The sequence below is a fragment of the Ochotona curzoniae genome, unplaced genomic scaffold (assembly GCF_017591425.1).
Source record: "Ochotona curzoniae isolate NIBS_2020 unplaced genomic scaffold, NIBS_Ocur_1.0 scaffold_4506, whole genome shotgun sequence".
Classification (NCBI taxonomy): domain Eukaryota; kingdom Metazoa; phylum Chordata; class Mammalia; order Lagomorpha; family Ochotonidae; genus Ochotona; species Ochotona curzoniae.
The window spans coordinates 75044561-75070644 of NW_024467119.1; the positions used below are offsets into that span (position 1 = coordinate 75044561).

The 26084-nt window shown below is 39.1% G+C and overlaps 1 protein-coding gene across 2 annotated transcripts in view; it reads right to left on the bottom strand.

The window, feature by feature from the left end:
• Positions 1–26084, bottom strand: part of NR3C2 (nuclear receptor subfamily 3 group C member 2) — a 328981-nt gene that overhangs the window by 159780 nt on the left and 143117 nt on the right. For both annotated transcript variants that reach the window (XM_040966563.1, XM_040966562.1), the window contains exon 3: positions 8170–8309. In XM_040966563.1, the coding sequence (XP_040822497.1) occupies positions 8170–8309 (140 nt within the window). The remainder of the gene's footprint in view (positions 1–8169; positions 8310–26084) is intronic.

Consider the following 26084-nt stretch of genomic DNA (forward strand, 5'->3'; position numbering starts at 1 on the left):
GACCACTTTCTCAATGGCTTGCGCTTGACAGACTATCTCTAAGTTTTATCGGATGTATGAAATGAATCGCAGGAAGATAAAAATTTTAAATAAAGCTTTAGATTCATATCAGAAAGTAGAAGAGGTACTTCGAGATGATAATAGTGATTAAAAATGGCAAGTTCATTCTTTCAGAAAAAAATAGACTATCCATTTTTTTTTCCATTAGGGCAACAGAAATTCAAATTAGAGTTACCACTTGGAATGGTTAGGAGTTAATTATTTAGAGTACAGCAAGATAATTGTTAAATTATAATGAGCTCTTCTTGCATATTCTAAAGCCAGAGCCGTGCTCCTCTTTAAAAACTCATTTTTAATTCAATTTTCCATACATTAAAAAATTGAGAAGTGAAGACACATACATGGAGTAAGAGAGAGGAAGCTACAGAGTGAGCACATCCACCTGTTGGTTAGTCTCTAAAATTCCTGTGGGACAGATGGTAGAGCCTATTTGTGAAGTATGTTGTTTCCTTGCCTGGCTAGCTGGGTTCAAATCTCAGCTCTGACATTTCCTTCTAATGGGGTAATCCTACACAAAGTCACCTACCTCTTCTCTGACACAGTGAACTGACTTTGTTCCTAAAATTTTAATTTTTCATGACACAGGGATTTCTCCTTCCCCATGGTTTTCTCCTGATTATTACAACAGCATTAGAGTAATCTGATTTTACCATGAGGACACATATTAAAAATCACTTATACTTTATAGATTATGAGAGTTAAAATGAGAATATACAATCAAGTTGTTGGCCTAACAAGCACAAAGTATGTACTCAATAAATATTTTTAAGAGATGAAGCATCAGAGCATTAAGCTTTGTTTGAAAGCGAATCAGTATTTTCCTGTCAAACAACTGCTCTTAGCTAAGACTAAAATACATCCATACTATAGAATTTTGTAAGTTAAGATGGAAGTTATGAAGAATAAATGAGGAAAAATGGAGTACTTGGTACAGTGCCTGGCACCTAATAAGTGCTCAATGAATGGTAACTACCATTATAAGAGCAGATCAACAGAACAAAGCATTTGTTTATCATGGCTCCTTAAATGTAAACCAAACTGCACTGTTAGAAGCAATGCGTGAGTTACCTTTGTAATCTCACGCTCTAGGTTAGTAGGAAGAGAACAGGCACATTAAAACCAAAGTAGCTCATGAAAATTTTCTGATGTACAGCTATTTCCCCACCCACATTTTTAAGCACACCATGAGTGAGGTAACTTGTCATGTGTTAAGTCTGGATGCTAAAAGCTGAGAGTCACATAAGTTGCTCATCTTTACAACAGCCTAGGGACATGTACCACCACAGGTGTTGAAAAATTCATGGAAAACAAAGACCATGATAAAAGCAGGTATGGACCTTCACAATTATTTTGCAACAAACATCTTTCTGTTTTCTCATGAATTTTTAAAGCACCTTTATATCTACTTCATATTTATCCTCATTTCTCACTGTTTTCCTTTTTCTTTCTTCTGTTTTGGTTTCTCTTAGTTTAAATTCCATTTTAACTCTTGGAAATCTGTGAGCTGCCTTGGATTGTTTTTTAGGAACAGCATGGGTTGCAAGCAAACACATCAACATAGGGGATAATTGAGAACATGACTTACTGTCTTTCAGATATATACTTTTCAAATTTGCTTCACAAAGTGTTATTGATTTAAAACTTAAAGATATTGTCTTTATTCATCTTTTATCTTAGATGTCCCTGTGTCAAATCATTAAAAAAAAAATAAATAAATACCTGAGTTTATTTTCTATTTCCAAGAAATGGAATGTGGCATAGAGACAGGAACAAGTGTGAATTCCACACATACACTTCAGCAGTCACCAACTGACAGGGCACAAGCACGCGCTCCATGCTGGCACTGTCTCAGCACCTGCTGGTGAGGCAAATCCCCATGACAACACGTTTGCTGCTGGGATTTGGACTGGCAGAGTTCCCTCAATGAAAGTGTTAATGATGAAGAATCAAAAAACTTAAGTGGAAAATGCCACAGATCCAACAATGTCAAAGTTCAGCAAAAACCTCAAGTAACTTGAGGCCCAGAAACCAAGACTTTTCTGTGTACAACTCAAAGAAGACAAGCCAGAACCACACTATTCATTCTCTGTCGCACACGTGCCCTGTATGTACATTTTTTAAGCTCAGCCTGCCTGTCTTTCTGAAGATCAATTTCTTGGAGAACTACAGCTACTGTCATGGATGGGGATGCTAAAATATATACTTTCAACTTCAGCCTCCAAGCTTCTGAATCACAATTCAACTTCCTGTCAGGCACAACTGAAAGTCTCTCAAGACATTTCAAACTCTCCTTAAACTAAAGCTCATTCCAGGCCCTTTAAGTCCTGGAAAGATGCTTGCATAGACGGATCCATGTTTCCTATGCTATTTGAACAGTCCATGGATGTTTATTTCCTCCTCTTTCCCTACTAGAATGTAAGTGACACCAGGGCAGGGATCATTGTCTACTCTGCTCACTTAATCTTTGTCCATGATGTCCCTGGATATTTCTAGGACAGTGTCTGGCATTGAGTAGGTTGTCAATAAATGCTGAAAGAATGCACTGTCTCCCCCATCCCTAGTGCTGCTGCTTCTCTGGGATTCCTAATCTCAGTAAATGGCAACTGAGAGGACAGAGTTGCCCCCAGTTTCTTCTTTGGCACCTCCAATGTGCAGCAGCCAACGTGACTTTCCAGACAAGCTCTCCATCCCCAAAACCACCAGCCATGTTCTGTTCTTGCTCATTTCATGTACAAATAATGGGAAGAGCCATTTGCACCCGTTCAAGTAGGTGCACTCACTATGGCCGGTGTCACAGTCCACAGCTCAGGCTACCGTCCTGCTGAGTGAGAGAATTCAGAGGCTGTGTTTTACCCACAGATGATTTCAGGATGCACCTCGGAGTCCAGGCCTTGGACCAATCTGCTCATCTATCCTTATTTTACAGTACCTTCCAGCTCACACTTCACACAGAGGTGACAGAAATCTGTTTCTAGTGTCCCTGCCAACAGCCTGTCCTATCACCACCCCAATCTACCCTTCCCTCTCCTACCTTCACACTACTGCCAGTTCCAAGCCTTCAGATTCAGTCTTGGGGTCAAGTCTCTGAGAAATTTTCTCTAACCTTCCAGGGAAACCTAAATGTCATGGCTCTGTGTGTTTCCATAGCAACCAAATAAAGGGATATCAAAAATCTGGGCAAACACTTGCCATTAACACTAAAGCCTTGTGCTTATGTAATGAGGAAAAGAATGTTCAAGAAAACCATCCTTATAACCTGCTGGGTGGGTATGCATTTAATCTCTTACAGGAAATACTTTGGAAGGATAAAATTACCTCCTTCCTAATTTATGGTGAAGGGGAAAAATTCCAGAAAACCTCAATTTCACCTTTAAAATGTTCCCTGAGAAACTGTGAGCCATAGCAGTCACTGTTTTTCAGCTTCTGAGGCAGCAGGTATTGGAGCAGCGATAATGGACTTGGATTCCCATGAACTTCTTATACATTGCTTATGTGAAAATGAGGATCTGTGTCTTACATTGCTAACCCAAGTCATCCAATAAATGTATATTTATGTAAATTTAACAAAGTTATATGCATATAATTTATATATAACACATGATTTGCTTAATTCTATATTTCCAGCTAAAGGAGACAGCTATATTTGAATTATTATATAATCTTACTGTGATTAAGCCTGTATCCACTAAATTGGAGGGAGAGAAAGAGAGACAGAATGACTGACCAACCTCCAATTTACTGATTCACTTCCCAAATGTCCACAACAGTGGAGTTGAGCTAGGCTAAAGCCAAGAGTATAGAATTCAATTTGGGTCTTCTATATAGGTGGTAGGGAGCCAGTGCTTGAGCTAACAGCTGCTGCCTCCTAGGATGTGTATCAGCAAGAAGTTGGAATCAGAGTGGAACTTGGACTTGAACGTGGGCACTAGGATACGGGATGTGGACATTGCAAATGGCATTCTAATGGCTGTGACAAATGCCTGCCCCAGATTTCTCCATTTCTACTCACACTTAGCCATCTCCCTTTCTCCCAACACACACATCTCTCAGGTGCTCACACATTTGCTTACTCTTCCTTCTAGCTCAGAAGTATGCACACATGCTGCACTTAATGGGACAACATGAGTTTATGATACAGTGGGACACTGCTTCCTCTAGACCCGTTCAGCTTACTCAGGAATTTCAGGGAAGCAAAGACAATGAACTATCCATGAATCATTACATTTCCTTAAAGTATCTGGAGAAAAAACAATAAGCAATGCATTTACACATCTCTGACTTGTGTGTTGTGGCCTACATGTAGAAGGAATGAGGTACATGTTCACAGGCTTGCTTGCCTTAAAATATTGCATATTTGAAAGAACCCAAGATTGATCCACAATTATGTCTTTAAAACATCTTAAGAAATAGGCTTTGAAGTGTCTTCCTTCCATGGCAACATATAATTGTGGAGACTGACATAGGAGCTGCCTGACTTTACCAGGGTGGGGACTCACCAGCCTAAAGAGTTGGCTTTCCAAAATAGAAGTCTAGGTGACTTAACATGCTAATGAACTCTCCTGCTCTTTTGCAGCCTTATACACAGTCAGTGATTTGTGTGAGCCCTGTTTTTCAAACACTGCTTATAAACTGAGTATCCACAAAGAAAATTAGGTTATAAAATAGCATGGGCCGAATTCATTCAACGCTGTTCACTGAGACATCATCAAGTAAAATATACAGATGAGATGAAACTAATGGCATTCTAGTTGGAAAGAGACTGAGAAAATGATGACTCAGGTGAGAATTAGAAATTATAGACTAGAGCTGAAATGCCTATACAAATTCTTGAGCTAGGTAGGTCCATCTGATACCTTATTGAACTGGGGAAGCCATTCCACCTTAACTGCTCTTAATTCACGTCAGGGTCATGCAAGTTTTTATTCAGTGTATACCAAGAATCTGCAGCCTTGCTAGGTTTTGGAGAGAAGACCTTGTCTTTTTCTAATAGACTTCTAATACAAATGAAAAGTCCAGTGAGTGGCTTTCATTATTATCTCAATTGTTCAACTCCCAATGGCTCACTATGAAAGGAAGTTTCAAAGAATCCATCCACACTGGAAGCATCATCTCCAGGCAATTTTCACAGCCTTTCCCTCCATCTGCTTTCCATACACACTTTAGAACGGTTAGTCCAGAAGGATTTTATCACCTTAAAAGGTAGCCACAGGGATAAAATGACATACGTGTCAGGAAAATGAGAGCCCAAGAGGGAAGACCCAGAGCAATATATCATTTACACGATCTCTTTGCAGAGACCTAGTCAGGGAATTTCTGCATTTGTTCTAAGAGAGTAAAACACAACCCAATGTATTGATATCTCCTGCCAACTTATAAAATCTCACGTTATTTTCGTGTAATCTTTATAGTAATATTCAAGTATGATGATAATACTTTTCCCTTTCACTGACAAACAGGATCAAATCCAGAAGTTTTTAAAAGCTTTAGTTTTGGAAAGTAAAACAAAGCTTTCTGATTTTCAGTTCAGTCTAATTTCCACAACTTAGACTTTTTAAAAAAACTTTATGATAAGAAAAAGCTTCACTATTCCTCACCTACCCTTTCCCTCACCAACATTCTTTTTTTTTTTCTTTTTTTTTTTTTTTTTTTTAAGACAGAAAGGTCCCTAAATTCTTCAGGGAAAATGAGTGAGTTAAATTTTAAAATAAAATCATAATATTCCATTGTCATGGAACAATAAAATGGCTATTCACTGACATTACTGGCTGATAAGGCATTCTTGGAGAGCATTCTAAGTGTTTTATTGTAAATGTTTAAGAAGAATGAAAAGAAATAAATATATAAATAAAAATATACACATTTCATTAAACAGAGCACAAAGCATGTAATTTACACTATAAAAATAACTTCTAGTTTCCATGCACAGTTGCAGCTATGCTATCACAGCCCAGCAGGTGTTAGGGGCCTTCCTCCATAGCACAAAGCCTGCAGACAGCAGCCTCACTGCTCCGGCTGCCCGGCTTCCCTTCCCTTCTGCTCTCTAGTGGTCAGCTCTATACCTGTGCTCATGGCTGGCCTGGTCTTTCAGCTTGACCTGACTCTCATTATCTTACTTCTCTGCAGTGGGGCCTCCTACTCTCTTCTTTTACAACTGAAGACAGACCTTCAGAGTATAAAAGGAAATTAACAAAACAATAAGCAATAAAAATTCAAATCAGCCCAGGAGGGGACTTCAAGATATTCATGGGGAACTAGAATGAAAAGTCAGTGCATTTTGATCAAACAAAATTTTGTGCAAGTATGAATATATATGCACAAATGCCTATATCCAAATTTATGCAATCATGTACATACTTGCTAAAGATAACAAATGATATCTCTTCAATGCTGGGGTTACTTCCTTTACTTTGACCAAGTAAGCATAAGTAGACCAACATATAAAGGTAGGACCTTCATGGACTTTACAACTTATATCACAAAACAGACACAAAAGAAGTTTAACACTGAGATTTCACTAGGTTCTAGCTTTTGAATCATAAGGCTTTGGTATGGACCTAAGTTTGATTCTACATAGCTTCATTTGGGAAATGGGAATAAAAATAATACTCATATCCCATAATTTTGTGATGTGACTACTCAAAGTATGTATGGTGTTATAAAAATGCTGTCCTATTAATTTAATAGCTACATTTCTCCCATAGCTATACATTTTTCATATATATATATACATTCCCATTTACAGTAGATACAAAATATGAAAATACAAAGAAAAAAGGTATTTTACTCTCAAAGAGTTAATATTTTCAACTTGTTCAAACCTTGTATCGTACAGGTGAACACTAAAAGACATGCCTAAATGCATAGGGAACAAATGATTCAATAAAGGCCTTCAAAAGCATTCATCAAATGATCGATGGCTTTTCAATGAAGGGACTTACATGCATCCACATTTAGGCTTTTCATATTTAGTTATACCAAGTTACAAAACAATTCTTTTCTCAAGCACTTCCATAGAGACTATTTAAAGCAAGAAAAGCTAAGGCACAACTTTGGGGAAGTCTTTTGCTTTCAGAAGCAGAGAAAGGCAGGAGTGGCTATTTGGTCTATTGACTAGGTTACTAGTTGGGATGCTCACATCCCGTGGGATATGCTTGGATTTGAGCCCCGCTTCATTCCCTATTCTAGTATCCTGCTGATGTGTATCCTGGAAGGCAGAAGATGGCTCAAGTACTCACCTATGAGAACCAAATCGAATAGTTCCTGGCTTCTGACTAGGAACAGACTCTGACCTGGCTGTTGGGGACTTTGGGGGACTGAACTAACCAGATGGCAGCTCTCTGTATCTCTCAAATAAATAACCAAAAAAATGTATGTTAAGAAAAATGGAGTAGAAAAGGGCTGATTTGGAAAATAGCTCCAGTGGGATGTGACACATCTGGCCTGTGTCTGGGGTCAATGAATTGCTTACAAGTGAAGAACAGAAAAAGTGAAAAACTACTTCTCCAAAAGAGGTAATTATGTGGACAGAGGCAAAAACTGGCCTAAATAGACAAAGTAAATGTCAGTCCATTGTTTTTGTTTAATATATGAATCTTGAAGCTTTTGGCAAGAGTAAAGTTAGGACACAGAGACTGGGAATTTGAAGTCTCTGCTGAGAGCACACTCAAAGCAGAAGACTGATTTCAATATTAACATTTTTCAATTGCCAAAAACCTCCAATCACAAACACCAAAAAAGGGCAGACTTGTACTAATAAAAATGCTATTCTAACTCATGCAAGTTAAATTGGCAAAACAATTATTTTTTGAAATTTCACTTAAAAACAGACATGGCAAAAACAAGTCCCTCCTGGGGTCATTTCTGCTCACAATTTTGAATTTTGCATATTCAATGTTGTCTAGTGGAAAACCACCACATACTTACACGATAAGGCATGATTACAACTTATCACTAAGAGATTATATCAAATATATTGCTGGGGAATTTCCCAACCACACACCACACAGTAGCATTAACTGTGTGAACTACCCATTAGCAAAAAAAAAAAAAAAAAAAAAAAGGGAAAGAAGGGAAGAAATGTTTCAAAGGAACGCCCACATGGACATTTACCTTCCACTGCTCTTTTGAAGAAAACTTTGCAGCTGCCACAGGTGACCACCCCATAGTGACATCCTGACGCCTCATCCCCACACACCAAACAGATTTTGGAAGGTCTCGAGGATCCAGTAGAAACGCTTCGTAAAGTAGAGCTGGGGAAAGAAATTAAGATTTCAGTAACTACACAGTAATGGCACATTTCATACGCTGTAGAGCTTAGTGCAACATGTTCCTGTCATCACGGCTCCATAAACGAACCCAGAACGTAGAGGTCACAGCTGACAGGTCTTCAGAAACGGACGGTAAAACTGCTACGGCAATACTGCTCTCAAGCATGTTGGACTGGGAAGGAAGAAACAACCACATTTCAAACTTTCCCCTATGTCTCCTCTTTTGGAGAAAACTTATCAAAATATCAAACAAACAAATAAAAAGCCAACCCACATGATTTGCATTCTAAACAGGGAGGAGAAAATTCTTGAACCAAGGCATCGTGGAACTACTTCCTATTTTTTTTTTTTTTTTTGGCATCAAAGATCTATTACAACACTTCTCAACGTCCCTTAGTCAGACTCAGATTATAAATCTCAATTACACCATGCTTAAAGAAAATTGGCCTTTCTAAAACAGTCCACTGACCAAAAAGAAATGAAAAAAAAAATGAGCTGCCTTGACTGTCTGCCATTTTACCCCTCCAAGCTTCTACATGCTTGTTTTTATATTCCCTTATACAATTATGGTTGGGTTACTTCATTTTTTCTTACTATTATAAAGGCGTATGGTCAATACTGAGGCTCAGAGACATATACAGTGATCACATCAGGTATATTTTTTGGCAAGAAACTGAGGGCTCTGCACGACAACTTCTAGGAATGAGCGTAATGCTTTAAAGGATAATCTGAAATTTATTTTTTAAAGGAAACATCTCAAAAATTTTTTTCCCTGCATTGTCTACCAGTATGCTCTGAGAAAAAAGATGTTTTATTTCTAATAAAGTAGAATCCAGTGACAGTTTAGATTATACTGAGTGGGCACAAAAGATGATGTTTTCCATTCATAACCTATGAGCATCTACTGTGTGTTAACACACATGGATCCTGTGTGAACTTCTGAGGAAAAAAACATTAAAGAACGTGGTCTCTGCCCTCATAATTAGACAGATGTTTATGGTAAGGGCTATGGTGTAGGGGAATGTGGGGACCTGGCAAGTTAAGCCTTTCATTCTGGGAAGGGCAGGAAAGCAGGAGTAAGAAAACACTGGCCCCACACCAACAGCACAGCGCAACGAAGGGAAAGGAGAAAAGCAGACTGTGCAATGGGTCCGAGAAATGCAAGCTCCCCACATGTAGAGGACTCTGGGTAGAGATGCTAGATGTCATGGCCATGACCTTGCTGTCAAAGCCTTTGTCGTCTCATGAAACAGCAGGCATGTGGCCAGGACACCCAAGAAAATAGCCCCAAAGCCCCAAGTGGTTATATCAGGGTGATGAATCCTCAGTTTTATACATAAACCCAAACACAATGATATGACACCGATAAAAAACAAAAACAAAAAACCGTATTTGATTTTGGCACTATACTCAAAACAAGTACATATGAAGGAACCTACAGTTTGGCTGCTCGGGGCACGGCAGCATGACTGACTTTTAAGAAAATGACTTCTTAAATCAAGGGCTGCAACAATATTCTCCCAAGATGTTTCTCCCTCTGAGAAATGAGCTCTTCATTATTTTTATTAGTGTCCTTTGACTTCTTTACGGCATTCAAAACATTCCATTTCAGCACCAATAACTTCTTCAACATACAAGCCAGTAAAACTCAATCCATATTCTGTCTCACTCATCCTTCACTTCATGGATGAATCTGATGATTTTTGTAAATATTTAGGATATAACTGAAAACTGTCAGGAATATGTAATTGGTTTTTCACAACTACAAGCATACATGAGATCTTTCTGTGGGCTTGGTGTTGGTCCCAGTGCTTAATGGCTTCTTAGCTTCAGTCTCTGGAACTCTCCCCTTTTTTCAATCCAGTTTGTTTCTCAGTGATCTCATTCAGTGTCTGGCTTCAAATGGCATCAATACACCAGGGACTCCCTGAAGTTTCTCTCTAACCCAGGTCCTTCTCTGGCATTGCAGACCTATTTAGCATCTTGGATATCCAACGCGCACCTCAAACTTCACATACTCAAAATTGGCTGGAGTTCATATTGTGGTATAGCAGAGCACGTTAAGCCATCATCTGTTACACCAGTTTGAGTGTTGGTTGCTCTACTTTTGATCCAAGCCTCTGTTTATGTGCCTGGGAAAGCACACACACACAAAATAGCCCAAGTTCGTGGGCCCCTGTAAGCCAGTTGGGAGGCCTGGATAAAAACTCCTGGCTCCTCCCTCCTGGTGGTGGCCATTTGGGGAGTGAACCAGAGGAAGGAAGATATCTCTCTCTCTCCTAACTCTGCCTTTCAAACAAACAATTAAGTGTTAAAATGAACAAACAAAATACTTGGTTGATTTTTTCCCTGACTCTAGACCTCTTATCTCACAAAATCTCTCCTATATCTTCATGGAAAATATTATAGGTTGAACTGTGATTTCCCCCAAAACTCACAGGTTGAAGCCCTAGCCCCAAACACCTCAGACTGATTCTGTAGGGTTATTGCTGGAGTACTGAGTTCAAAGGAGGCCATAGTAGCATGGTTAGGGAAGACTCCTAATTCAATTTGATTTGTGTCTTTCAAACAAAGAAAATGGCATACATAAATGAAAGCAGAATGTAGGGGATATTTCTATAGCTCATAAAGCCAGAAGTTGCCAGAAAGCCTGCTGAAGCTAGGAGAAAGGCCTGGAACAGATCTTTCTCTGACAGATTTGAAAGGAACCAACGCTGTGATGCCTTGACAATGGACTCCCAGCCTTCAAAACTGTGAGACAATTGAACTTTCAGTAGTTTAAGGTGCTTAATTTGTGCTTCTGTGCACTCCAACTCCCTTACTAAAGCTGCACCATTGCAGTCTCAATGACCACACACAGGCAACTGTGGTCTGAGAAAATTGACGCACACATCCAGAAGTGAGCAATTCATAAATTCTAAATTGCTGTTGTGAACAACATGATGAAATCCCACACAGTGCCAGTAGGGATGTGAATCATCCATGGTCCAGAATATCCATGCAGTGTGTGTGTGTGCGCGCGTGTGTGTGCCTCCTGCATGAGCGTTGTGGTGAGAGTTAGACAAACTACATTCATACCACTTAAAATTATTCATTCATCTATTTGAAAGGCAGCACAATAAAGAGGTGAAACATAGATGGAGACAGAGAAGAAGAAGTGGAGAAAATAATCTTTCTTCCCTAAGTACAAACCCAGATATAACATCTAGGGCTGGGTCAGGCCAAAGACAGGAGCCGTGATCTCTATCTGGGTCTCAGGCAATAGATAGCAGAGGGTCTTTGATTTGCACCATCATCTCCTGCCTTCCCAGGGGCATTAGTAGAAGTTGGATCAGAAGCAACTAGAATTTGAACTGGTGCTCTTATTTGAGATACTGCCATTACAAGTGGCCACTTAACCTGTGTCCGGATGCCAACCAACCCTCAGTTTTTTTAAATTTATTTATTTTATCAATTGCATTGCATTATGTGACACAGTGTTATGAGTACTGGGATTCCCCCCACCCTTCCCCAAACCTTCTCCCCATGGTGGATTTCTCCACCTTGCTGCGTTATCACAGTTCAAATTCAGTTGTGGTTCTTTCATTGGAAATATTTACCAAGCATAAAGTCCAGTGTCTTATTATCCTAGTGGGTTCAATGATTTCTTGGTGAGACCATCTCTGGTCTGAAAGTAAAGCCAGCAAAGTATCATCCCAATCAATTAAAGGCCCCGACATAACATCAACAGCCATTTACAACCTTATGGCATTAATTGACATGGTATTGATTAATAGTATGTTGATAGGAAAATGCGGTTGCTTAACTACATTCTGTGACTTCTTCTTAGACATTTCAATTTTGGTTTATATTCAACCTGATTCCATACAGTTATCAGTTTAGGTACAGTACATTTTTTTTAGGATGGGTGTGCAGAGAAATCCCCCATATCCCAGTGAGGCGTAACTAATCTTTGTGTCTCACCTAGTGAGGCATGTTTGGGTCCACACTGGCCGTTTCCTGTCTGATTCTAAGCTTTCCATGTTGTTGTCTGTTGATTCTAGACTTTTGTTTGTTTGTATATTTGTTTGTTTGTTTTGAGGGGTTACTAGAGCGATCCTAATGGTCACCACGAGGGAGGATGGGGACCCAGAGCCAGAGCCAGGCAAGGACCATAGAGAGCTTGCCTCCCTAGTTCTGAAGGAAGTTTATTATTCTGACCCTCAGTTTTTATTACAGTATATTATTGTAATTTTTCTATTTTCTTATGAGATATGACCGATAAAGCTTTGCTACACCTACTTTATAAATTAAACCTTATAATAGGAATGTGTGTACGAGACAAAATAGTTTTCACAGGATTTGTACTTTCATGTGTTCAGTTAACTACTGACCACTTTGTGGTTCTCAGCCTACCAGTAGTCGTAAAATGAATTCCCTAGATACAAAGGAGCTCCAAAATACTAAATGGAAACTCAAGAAATAATTCACAAGTTTTAAATAGAGTATTGTTACAAATTGCATGATGAAATCTGGTGCGGTTTTGCTGTATCACTTCTCCGCATCCCAAGGTTGGCAATATCCCAGGTCTCTGCTAAATCCTGATGGTTCACCATGGCTTCTCTTCTTATAGTTCCTTTTCCAGTGACTGACAGCTGGATCTAATGATAAAGACAGCTGGTTCTATTACTTTCACACACAGAGATCTTTAGTCCCCCTATTGAACGAAACCATAAATGCATCATATAGAGGGATATTTCAGTCCTTTGTCCTGTACCCAACCGTCTCCCACAGTGTCACCCCATGATGTTCAGCCTTACATTCATGCACATTCCAACATCCCTGCTGAAGTGTTCTTTCTGCTCAACAACATTTATGCAACCTAGCACTTCCTTTCCCTGACCACCATGTTTAGGAATTCTATTAATCCTTAAAGTGCCACTTCCCTTGTTCTTAACTCCTCAACATTCTGCTAACCCCTCTCCTTCAACAGTTACACTTTTTGCTATTGTATTAGGGACCTGCACGCTTATCCTGATCTTTTAAAGTCAAAAGTCTTACTGCATGGATCTCTGTGTCATGCTCCTGCCATTAGTCAGTGTTGAGACTATATATCGAGTAAATGAAATCAAATATCTAATCTCATGACAGTGAGACACAGCATTACGAAAAGCAATTTTACATAAAGTAAATTAATGAGGGCAAGGTTATAGGTTCAATTCCCTTATGGTTCATTTAGCTTCACATAGAGAGGAAAACAGAGCGCCACTGACAGTTCTCAGAAAGCTCAATCAACCATCTCACAAACCCAAGCCTGTTAACACAAGCTACACAAATGACTAAGTGTGGATGGTCTCTATCGATACCTTATCATGTGGTTAACTTTGAAACCCTTAGATAGCACAGGGTCTGGGAGACCATATGTACTCAATTTTAGAAGAACATTTCTATATTTTACACTACTGGGGAGGAAGGACGAAAGCAAAATAGGAGGAAAGAAGAGGGATGGCAGATATTGAACTCACCATCCATGTAGAATCTTACCAAAATATTTAGTGAATTATGTTAGAATTCATCTTTCCAGAGAATGAGCTATTTCTCAAACTTATACATAGGAAGTGATGCCCCAACTGTAGGGCCAAACGTACAGGGGTTGAAGACAAGACCAGAGGTTCATCAAGAAGGCCCAGGTTCTAGTTCCAGCTCAGTCATTAACTGGAAAGACCTTAACAACAAAATCACTGTTTTTTGGGCCATAATTCTCAGCTTATGGTAACAAGGATGAATAAATCATCTCTATGCTCATTTCTATGCTCTATTTCAGAATATTTTTAAGATATAGACAAGTATGAAAGATAACTGTCATGATCAAGTATAATTTAAATTGAGTTCCAAGTTCAAGTGAAAGGCAATGTATTGTGACACAAGTAAATCATCATTTGATCTGGACAAATATTACAAACACCAAAATTTATTGTTTCCAGATCAGTCAATTATACATCACTTAAGATCTTTTCTTATATCTGCACAATCATATTTACATTGATTTTGGCTAAAATGTCTGTGGAAACATGTATTAAAATGTTCTACTCACCCGAAAATCATTTTAATATCTCAAAATTGTCATTTCGTTCTTATAAAAGAAACACTGTTCATAGGAAGAAGTTTATCACTTTAAGAAGAAGGATTTTATACAAATGCCAAAGCATTATAAAGTAGAAATGAATAGACATTCTATTTCCATTAAGAAACAGTGTCTTTCCAAAAGAAACATAACAAAGCTGCATTGCTTTTAGTGGCAAGTATAACAGTTGTAAAGACTCAAGAAAGAGATTGAGAAGATTAATCAAAGTTCATGCTGATTTTGATAACAACTGGGAGTGGCTGAGTTAGTTGATCATCAAAAACACTTAATGGTATTTCCCCTCTAAAAGGGGTATGTGTTTAAGGAGAAGCAAAACGAAACTGCACAGAAACAATCATTTTAGTGATAAAAAAAAAATGAGGAAATTGGCTCGCTGTGAATTCATAATGAAGCATGTCATTCCAGCAATTACCATGTGTAAAACTGCCCTTCTCATCTTTGCAGTAATCACATAACAAAACAGGAGTGATGGATGTACTTTCAGAGAGCTGAAAGTTTTAACACAGAAAAAATCCTTTTCTCATTTGTTAAACTTGCCTTGAACTGAACACACCCATCTTTTGTATTATGATGTAACTAGTCATTGCCTGTCGCATCCATTCAGCTATGCAGAGCAGGATGAGAATCTGGAGGCTTATCTAACTAACTCCTGTATCAGCACTGCTACTTACTAACCTACGTGCTCATGTATCTAAATCAGTCATTAGGATATTTACTGAAAGCCTATTATGGGCCCCACTGTTCTAGGCAGTCAAAACAACACAAAAAGCAGGCAAACAGTCAGGCATATAAGCAGCCATTAAGATATGATTCAGAATCCCTATACCTACAAAACTGATTCGTAGAAAATAATAGCAAATAAAAGGAACAACAACAAAAAGTCTTTGGAGTCAGTCAGCGTGGTGGTATACTGGGCTAAGCTGCCACCTGCTATGCTGGCATCCACATAGGCATCTGTTTGCTGCTCCACTTCCAGCTCCCTGCTAATGTGCCTGAGAAAGCAGCAGAGGATGACCCAAGTGCTTAGGCTCCTGCACTCAGGTTGAAGATCTGAGAGCATCTCCTGGATTTGGAACAGCTCAGCTCTGGCCACTGTGGCTGTTTGGTATGTGAACCAGTGGATAGAAGATTTCTCTTCCTGTCTCTATCACTTTTTCTATAAGTCTTCCATTCAAAAAAAAAAAAAAATCAATAAATCTCTACTTAAACATCTTCAAATCCGGCTGAAGCAGGGAGAAGGGAAACTTACAAGAGAGCACTTGGGCAACCTACATTCCATGTCAGAATGCCTGGGGTGGAATCCTGAATCTATTGCCAATTCCAGTTTTCTGCTAACGTGCCTCCTGAGGGCCAGCAGGGATCGGCTCACATATCTGGATCTCTCCCACTCACATATAGACCTGGATTGAGTTTCTATCTTCTGGCTTCAGTCTGATCCAACCCTGGCTACTGGGGTTTCAGGGAAAGTGAACCAGAGCATGTGGGATTTCTCCCTGTCTCTTCTGCCTCTCCTTCAAATAAGTAAATAAAAGTGTAAAAATCAGGAAGGAGTTCTAGTATCATTAGTCAGAAACCGATAAAAGAGAGGTATATATCACGAGGAAGACACGGCTGCAAACAGAACAGACCCAGCAATCGCAACGACCAGCATGTGCATAAGCTAATTAGTGTGACAGAAGGTGTTGGAGTCTGTACTAGCAAACTCTCGCAAGAAGTAGGTCTGGGATCATCTCAGATGAAGTTTCTTTGGAGATCCCTCCAACTGAACTGCTGATCTTAGAACCCCAATCATGAAGAGACTGTCAGCCAGGGGACTCTGAACACGTTTCATTGTGACAGGAACTGTGAGATTGGCAGCAATCCAGAACTGATGAACTATCAAAACTGTTTGAGCAGGACCCTTGGAGCACGCCTCCTGTTGGGGATCTGGGATGGGTGGGAGGTTGGGTGGGGCTTTTTGTTATTCCTCTAACCCCAGATACAGGGAAAAATGATAAATATTAGTGCGGAAACAAAGGTATTGCCCACTTTCACCCTGTAGCCCTTGACCCTTTGTACCCTAATCAACTAAGTAAGATTATTAAAAAATAAAAAACAACAACAAAAAAAGAGAGGTATATAAATAATTTCAGATAATGATAAGTACTAGGGAGAAGTGATTGGGGTGAGATAGGATGGGTATCATTCTTCAGATAAGGTAGCCAAAGAAGGACTCTTTTGGGGAAACTGAAATGACAAAGTAGCCAGGCATCAGAAAATGCCCAAAGAAGGTGGAGAAACAGCGCAATGGCCATGGGACAGGAGCAACTATGACACTTTCCAGAAGCCAAAATGAGGGCAGCTGGAGGGAATGGCAGATGAGAGGATGGCAGCATGTGAGGCCCATGCAGGGAGGGCTCGATTATGTGGGTAGTGAAGCCCACATGTTTGTGATGTGACCACTGGAATGTTTGCGGAAGAATCATGGCTAAAATGAGTATTAAGTAGTAATGGCAGTGAGAAGTGGTGATTCAGACATTTCTGGTTGTTTTTTTTTTTAAAGATTTATTTATTTATTGGAAAGTCAGATATACAGAAGGAGAAGAGAGACAGAGAGGAAGATCTTCTGTCTGATGATTCACTCCCCAAGTGAGCACAACGGCCGATGCTATGCCGATCCAAAGCCAGGATCCAGGAACTTCTTCTGGGTATCCCACACGGGTGCAGGGTCCCAAGGCTTTGGGCCGTTCTCGACTGCTTTCCCAGGCCACAAACAGGGAGTTGGATGGAAAGGAGAGCCGCTGGGATTAGAACCGGCGCCCATATGGGATCCCGGGCGCCTTCAAGGCAAGGACTTTTAGCCGCTAAGCCACGCCGCTGGGCCCCAGACATTTCTGTTGAAGTGGCTTGAATTGGTAAGATACGCGGTAAAGCTGGATGGTGGTACATGAAAGTGGGAGGTACATAAAAGTGGGGCAAAGGTAGGTTGGGAGTCAGGAGGAATTTGTAAGAGATCCATTTATTGTAAAACAGAATGTACAGCGTGGTTCATTCAGATGTTCAGAAAGACTATATGAACAATGATACTGAATGATAATCCACTCACAGGAAAGAGCTACGGTTAGCTGACCTCACATCTGCGTTCTGGGCCACTAGTTATCTCTAAAGAAGAAACAATAAAAGTCTTCTCCGATAGGGTTGTTACCGATGAAATCACCCAGCACATTTAAAAACACAACTGTGTCTGACACACATACATGTTACCTAAAGTCAAGCCATTACTAATTAGTACCACTGTCAGATTTGCAAATCTCAATGGAGGCTGCTGTAGTACTGGAATGACACATAATCTGACCTTTCTATATTGTCTTTTTAAAAAATTGCTTTCAATTTGTGTAAGCATGCATAAATGTAGTAGGTAGCAATAAAATATACTTAAAACTCTTTTTTTGCTATTTGCTTTTGTTTTGAAAAGTTTATATTCAATCTGAAGTAGATCATTTAAAATTTTCCATTATTTAGGGGTCTATTTTGGAGTTATTTTTGTTGTACATTTTTCTTTTATGCAATTATCTTTGATGACCAATGAGCCTCTCATCATTACCTGAAGTTCATCCTGTTAAATTGATGTGCATTGTACAATCTGAACTAAAGATACAGCTTAAGTTAATCTGAAACTGAGAAAAGTCAAGGACATAAATTCCGTAGAAAGTAATCTAAAAGGAAACCGGTTTATTTTTTGGTTTGGTTTTGCATTTCAATACATGCAGAAAAAGCATAAGATATGATGCAACAGTCCCTCATGACAAAACAATTTAGGTATACAAAGAACACACCTCAAAATTATAAAGGCAATGTGTTACAAACCAACAATCAATATTATACCAAATGGGGAAAAGATCTGGAAAAGACCAAAGTGAAAATAGTTCACTTTGACCACTACTGTTTAATACAATACTAGAAATTCTGGCAAGAGCAATCAGGGAAAAGAAAGAAATAGAAATGAGGAATTCACATAATCAGAGGACATGAGGTTGTACATGAAAAACAAACACTCTACGACAAAGTTGTTAGAATTGATAAACCAAATCAGGAAATATTCAGGCTACAAAATTAAAAAAAAATACCAGCCTTTTTGTAGGCTAATGGTGAACTCACAGAAAGAGAATTCAAGAAATCCCACTCACAAATGTACTCAGGAATAAATTTAAACAAATAAGAGTAAGACTCCATGACGAAAATGATCAAATTCTGTTGAAAGAAACCATCCAGAACACAAAACTATGGAAAGATATTCATTAAAGATGGATCAGAGGAATCAATATCATCAAAATGTCCACATGGAAATCTACAAAGAACCTGCATTTCTGGTTCGGGAGGAAGACAAGCTTGCTAACACACCTGAAGAATAGAAAGATAAAACAGCGGGAAGGCGACATAACTGCAGAAACCTGGAATCAAATGTGGTCCAGTCTCAATGACTAGGCTGTGGTCCAGCCATGCAACAGGTGAACAAGAAAACAGGATTCTAAATGTCAATTGTTGACACTGTTGCCTTTTCCAAAGGTAGTTTTTTATGCAGCTATAGGCAGCAATAAGATATGCCAGCTATTTGGGAGTGAAAAAGCACTCCACTTATTTTTTTTCTTATTAACTTTCCGTCTCTAGGGAAATTGTGTTGGTCGTAAGAATCAGACCTGGCAGCATTCGCAGAAGCTGCAGGAAGATCTAACATGAACTCATCTTCCAGAACACTTTGGGACATGCATGTGCCCGTCAGTGGTGACTAAGTACGCACTAACAAACTGCTGGCACGTTTTGTTGGCCTCTGTCATCCCAGGCATGCGTACTTATATTGCAGCTTCAGTTAGTCAGAATTCCCTGGGGAGGAATCATGAACTTCACACCTCATGTGCCGGTCAGTGCTTTTTCAGATGACTCCTACATTCTTGACCATTTCTGAAAACAGTGACTTTGCTCTTGAAAATATTATGTGTTATATGTATACATTCATCGAACCATTTAACTCGCAACCTATTCCCACCCCTGGCCTTCTATTAGCTTCCATTATGTTAAGATGAAAACTCAAACACTACCACTGTTGGCAGGAGACAGTGAGGCCTGACGACAGTAGACCCAGCTCTGGACCTCCAACCAACATCGTTTAGACGTTTCTGGTTTCAGTGGTTTTTAAAAAAAGGTGAAATAGAATGTACTTCATCATGGCCTTTCTGAGTATCAGAATATAGTTTGTTTCGTTAAAGTGAAAAAATACATTATAGCTTCAAATAGCCTTTTCCCTGAGTGAGTTTTCTTGCATTCGAGAAATAAACCATGTTCACTGCTCCCAGTGTTCACTGCCCCCCAATTCACCAACACAATTCAACTCCTACTGCTGGTGCACACTGACTCATCAAAGGACCACAGGGGCTTTGTGGTCATCTGGTTCCCTTTCTTCTGCCTCTCTTAAATATTAGCGCTTTTTTTTTCCAAGTAAGGCAAAGGGTTACCTTTTATTACTTCAATAATTTATATCTGATAGAGTTTAGAGAAATTCACTCCAAAAATCTATAAATATTTCATAGTCATTCATAGGAATGTCATGGTATTTTGGCTGACCTGGCACTGAGATACATTTCCTTCAAATCTACTCCCTGACTCTGAGCAGAATTATTATTCCTCAAAATATTAAGAATATCATCTCAAATGACAAAAAAAAAAACCCCTGCGAATGCCTATATTCATGTGTTCATGGGATCAACTGAATTCCTTCTGCAACCTTTCATTGTTTCTGAATAATCACTAAGGTGTGACTCATTGGAAGTTAAAAAAAAGAAAAGTTGAGGAAAGATTTCCCAGGAAATAAATTTATTTTCTTAGGGTTAATTCTGTAATTGCAAAATAACCTGTTTTCAGGTCAGATGAATGCTCTGAAATGATCTTTCTGTGAAGGCACAAAGAATCTATAAGGAAGATTAAAGAAATCTCTTTTGATACAGTAGCTTATACAGGGACAAACTGTCTCCCTTTTGGAAACAATATCTAATTTTCCTATAGTGTTCCTGATAAGAGCCTATAGTATACTACACAGAAAAAGGAGCAACCTGGTGTGAACATGGTTCCCACGGCAGACATCCCGCAAAGAAGGGCTGTGTCAAGGGTGACTGCCACGGAATCCCTGAAGGTGAGGCATGTACACACATGTGCCAGGGAGGGAAACACACGTGTGAACACATCAGTGTCATCAGCAGGGTCATGATTTGCTGCTCTCCAAATATCCTCAGAAAGAACTTCCTTAGGGGGAAATGGTCAAGGCTTTCTTCAGAGCAGCCCTGCAGTACACACTGGGAAAATCAAGAGTACAGAGTTGCAAAGGTCCTCAGAGCTGGCCCTCCCGTTTCAACCTGGCCCCCACGCTCTTCAAGACGGACGATGTATCACCATGGGAGGGCAGGGCTTGCTGCATCCCCCATCTAGTTTTCTCCAGTGTCCCCTTCGTAGAAATTTCTCCCTTCTACTGTATCAGCTATTGGGGGTGACAGAGAAGTATTCAAGGGGAAGTCCAGTACTATTTTTGCCACTGCTAGAGACCAGATTTCCTTCCAGAATCACATTCTCCACCAATTTCAGCTGGTATTTAAAATATTTATTTGTTGTTTACTGTGGGTGTTTTCCTTGTGGGTGGTAGAAGTCCAAGGATACCATATCCTGAGTGCAGAGGTACAGGAAGCTGAGCCTGCAATCAGTGTCAGGACTTGAACCCAAACTATCCCATATGAGACTTGGGCATCCCAAATGCTGGCTTAACCGCTGTCCCATCACACTGGTCCACTTTAGTCTACTTTTAAGAAGATAAAGCGGAAAAAACATCTACCAAATAGTATGCCTCTTTTCATGTCTGTCTCCTTCACCACTGCTACTACTGTCTTATATTACCTCTACTACCAACAGAGATGACAGTATATTTGGTTCTTATTAGAGCAGATAATAAAATTATTTAAACACTAAATTTGCATTCAAAGGACCATTAAGTATCTGCTGGTGGTTGAAGTGGAAGACAGAAGGGCTAGTCAGGGCTCAACTTGCTTCTTTGCAGGTCCCATGTAGTTCCTTCCTCGTTGCATCTCTGTGGCTGCTCTGGCAGCAAGGACTAGCAAGATGGACTTCCCAACATCCCTCTAGGCACAACTGTCTGTTCCTTCCCTTCATCTAGGCAGCACAATGCCTGGGCACCCAGTATACCACAGATACAGTTCTAGGTATGTATGTATGTATGTGTGTGTATATACATATAAAAGCAGCTACCAAAACATACTAAGATTAAAACTACAAATTAGTATTCCTATCCCAGGGCACAGGAAAGGAGTTACAGAGACAAACCACTACCTAACACAAAGGAATAATGATAAAGATAGAAAATTCTTTCAAAAATGTTTCATACTTTGCATTTTGCTTTTTTATATTTTGCAACATTACCTATACAAAATGAGATATCTTGGAGAAGGAGCTCCAGTCCACATTAATTTGTGCAAATACACAGAGCCCAAAGGTAATTATGTGCAGTCTGTCTTTATAACTTGGTGCAAGAAACAGAATTGCATGCTATGAAATTTTTCATTTGTGGCATCATGTTGGTGCTCAAAAAGTTTCAGGTTCTGGAATGTTTCGGGATTTGGATTTTTGGGTTAGAGATGCTCAACCTGGATGTACATTAACTTCTATGATAGTTTTATATTTCTTTACCCAATCTGGCAAAGATTTATCAAAACTGCTTAAAATAGCCTTTCATCTAAGCAAGAGAAACCAAAATAAAAATTCTAAATTCAGTTAGCTCAATGCAACTTCTATTTCTTATAAATGAGATGAGAATCATGGAGATTAAATCAAGTGCTCTTGAGGGAATGAGTTTGGATTTGAATACTTATATACTTCTATTGCTTAAGCCTGTGGTGTATGAATCTATGTGAAAACACCCTCAGAATATTTAAATAAATATTGGAATATACTGGTCCTTCAAGTAAAAAGGTACTCATAGTTTTTAAACACTGTTAACACCCAAATAACTTTTATCTTTCTCTCACATTCTTAAAAGCAAGTACAGAAGCTTTTCTCCAAAGTGTTTAAAAGTAAAGTTAGACTTTTGCCTTTGGCACAGATCTGAGAAAAGATGAAAAAGATTTTAAAACAAGGCAAATGGCATGGATAATAAAGTAAATACGGCATTGGCCAGTAGTCAGAGTAAGCAGCTGCACTGGGGCACGCCAAAAAAGGAACAGTTCTTAGTGTCCTTATCACTGGTGATGGAAGATGGCAAGACCCTCTGGTTTTTAACTGCAACAAGGCAAGAGGCAGTGAAGTCACTCCCAACTATTTTGCTTGAGGAAAGTTGTCCTGTCATGTGTTACTGTGCGATGAGAGGATGGCTGTCCCATAACCACTCTGATACAGGAACGCACACAAATGAGCCCACTGCCTTTACTGGAAAAATACCTAAAAAGAAATTTCTAAAACACCCCATTGAAATTAAATTATTTCAATGCCATAAAATTAGAATCATCAGATGTTCTGACTTGATTTCAAGGGTACTTACAAAATATCATGAAAAACAGAATTAAAAGATAAGTTTGATTTTGTGCAAAAAACCCTTTTAAATCCATGCACGGGTTTCTGATAATGCACATTTCCATAAACTTTCTGAAGACTCCTCATATGGATGCATTTCATCTGGTTTTCCCCAAGGTAAGCTTTTCTTTATTTTTCCATGAACTTGTTCAAATATCATATATGTCCTCTGTTAAAACTGTACCATCAACTGTCATGAACACTTTGAAATCCATGGCTAGGCTGTCTTTCTAGTGTTTGAAATAACATGTGAGTGAGTGTGTACATATATATTATATATGTATCACACTTATTTATTAGCAGGTGATTAATATAAAATATTTCCAAATATAAGGAATGACCTGCAAACATGTCTAGGCCTATGTTCATATCTAGACAAAATTGGTCATACATTAAAGATATAGTTAGCAATATACTTTTTCAATACAAGAAAAGAAAAAAGCATTCAGGAATTGGGATTGCCTCTGGCTATCCCCTTAATTACTAACACTTTTAATATATATAATTTTCTTTTCTAATATTTTTTAACATTATTTTTCATGATACATCGTGTGTGTGTATGAAATCCACAAAAGAGGAGGGTGTCACCGTGGGGGTGCTGAGTTATGTCCCCAGCACTGTGACTCACAGATCAGGAGGCAACTTGGAAGGCCCAACAGACACCCGAGAAGGAACACAGGGCTGGGACAACAAGGTGATCAGAAACAGAAAGAGAATGAGAGGCAGAGAAGCCATCCAAGGCCAAGGCTAGGCAACCGGCTAGAACTGGTGAGCACAGAGACACCCAAAGTTATGGCCAAGGCAAGCTTCCAAGTTGAAAAGGCTGTCAGCAACAGGGAACTGGAGCAGAGCCATCCTCCAGTGGACACAGGGTCCAGCGCCAGAGCTAGAGACAGGCAGCTGGTACAGGCTGGGTGGAGCGAGGGGAATGATGGAGATTACAATGTCAAGGGCAGATAAACTCAGGTCTGTAGAAGCTGGCCTCACCTGAACTGGGAGTGCCAGAGCCGACTGTTGGCTGGTATGTCCTGCTTGTTGTTCAGTAGAAGAGAAGCCAGTGTTCGCAGCAGGTAACAGAAAGGCAGTCACTGGGCAGAGGGTGGGGGAGATAGTTAACCGCAGATGAGAAAGCAAACAGGGAAAAGTCAAAAATTTTAAAAATAAAATTTACTTATTTGAAAGGCAGAGTTACCCAGACAAGAGAGACAAAAACAGAGACAGAATCTTCACTTTCCTCCTGCTGGCTCATTGCTAAAATATCTCCAGCAGCAAGGCCAAGTGGAACCCAAGTGTTTCACCCAGGCCTCCCTCATGCAGGTACAGAAATTCACTCTGCTGCTCTTTTCAGGTACACTAGCAGCTAGATTGGAATTGGAGTGACTGAACACCATGTCCATATGGGATGCTGGAGCTACAGAGAGCTTAGCCTGATGCATGACAGTACTGGACCCAATATGGAAATCTTCAAAAGCATTTAGTGAGAACATCATAAACTATCCCAATATGCTAAGTGTCTTACTGGAATTGCCATTGAAAACACAAACGACACAAATTGCAAGTAATTTCCAGGAGTCTTGGAAAGGTGAAAATGTACAGGTTAGTCAGAAAGTTTTCCAAAAACTGGCATGCATTTCCAAGGAAGAAACAGAAAAAATGATGCAGAGTTTCAAGAAAGAATCTCTCAGTTCCCTATCTCCTAGGCAGAGAACTAACACTAAGAAATGATAGCTAAATCAAACAGACAAAGCAACAGAAACTTGCTTATAACGGTCACAGAAAGTAAAATTAAAGGGTAAGTTTATTTTGTTGCAAAAGTACTTTGAAATCCATGCTTATGAGGGGCTCCTCCAAAAGTTCATGGAAAATGCATATTATGAGAAAAAGTATTCACAGACTTCTATTTGTTTTACAATATAGTCTTTTAATTCTACTTCTCACAAAATTTTTAATGAATTATGTGCATAGATGTGTAAACTGCTAACATTTTTATAGTAAATACAAGCATGAAATGAAAGAACACCAAATTTTTGATGGGAGAGGCAAACTTTCCACTCGACATTTGCAGGGCAGGAAGTTAAACTGTAGAAATCAAAAGCAAGGGCTTTTTGTTGTTATTACCATTATTTTTGAAATGTGAACTGTAACAGCAAAGTAGAGTTTATGAGGAAATACTAATACAGAAAATTCTAATGAAAGGCCAAAGACAGGAGAGTTTACTCTAACTATTCAAAACAGCTGCTTAAAGTTAAAAGATTCAGTATGAGAATTAAACAAACAGCATTACAGTAAAACAGGGACCGGGATTTCCTCTTTCCAATGATAGGCACAGTCCCAGCAATCGTTACTCAAAATTTAAATAGAAGACTGTGTGTCTGATAACAATAGTTACATAATAATGTTTGTTCAGCAAGTGGAACTGGCTGAAAACAGAGGGGTGGGTATGGCTAACCTTCCTTTCCCACAATTTGTAGTGGGCTGGTCCTGAGAAACAAGTGGGAATCATTGAGAAGTGTCCCACAATTTCCTACCGCACATTCAAGAGAAAAGTGGGGTATCACTTCATAGAGGTATAGGGGAAAAGGACATAAGCTAATGTGTTCAGCAACTTAATAACACTGAATGCAATTTATCCTATTTGCTTTCCAGAAGAAAATATTCAATTAATAAAAGGAATTAAAGTATTTATTAGTAATATTATCTACTATTTAAAAATAAAATGTTAGGAGAAATATGCATACTAATAACTTAGAGGTCAGCATAATTTTGGTAAACATGGGTATTTTTCACAAAGAAAAGCTTAAAGTATAACTGAAAAGGTTCAAATCTTTATTCTGTAATATTAAGATACTCAAGAATTAAACAGGATATTTGATGAGTACTTAACAATGTTGGGATGACTACAGATGATAAAAAACTTAACAGATTTTAGGAACAACTAGAAGTGAGATATTCCATGGATTCTGTGATAAAATAACGTCAAACAGGGAGAAATGTACAAATGAACAGATGCACAATACCCAGTACATGTAGAT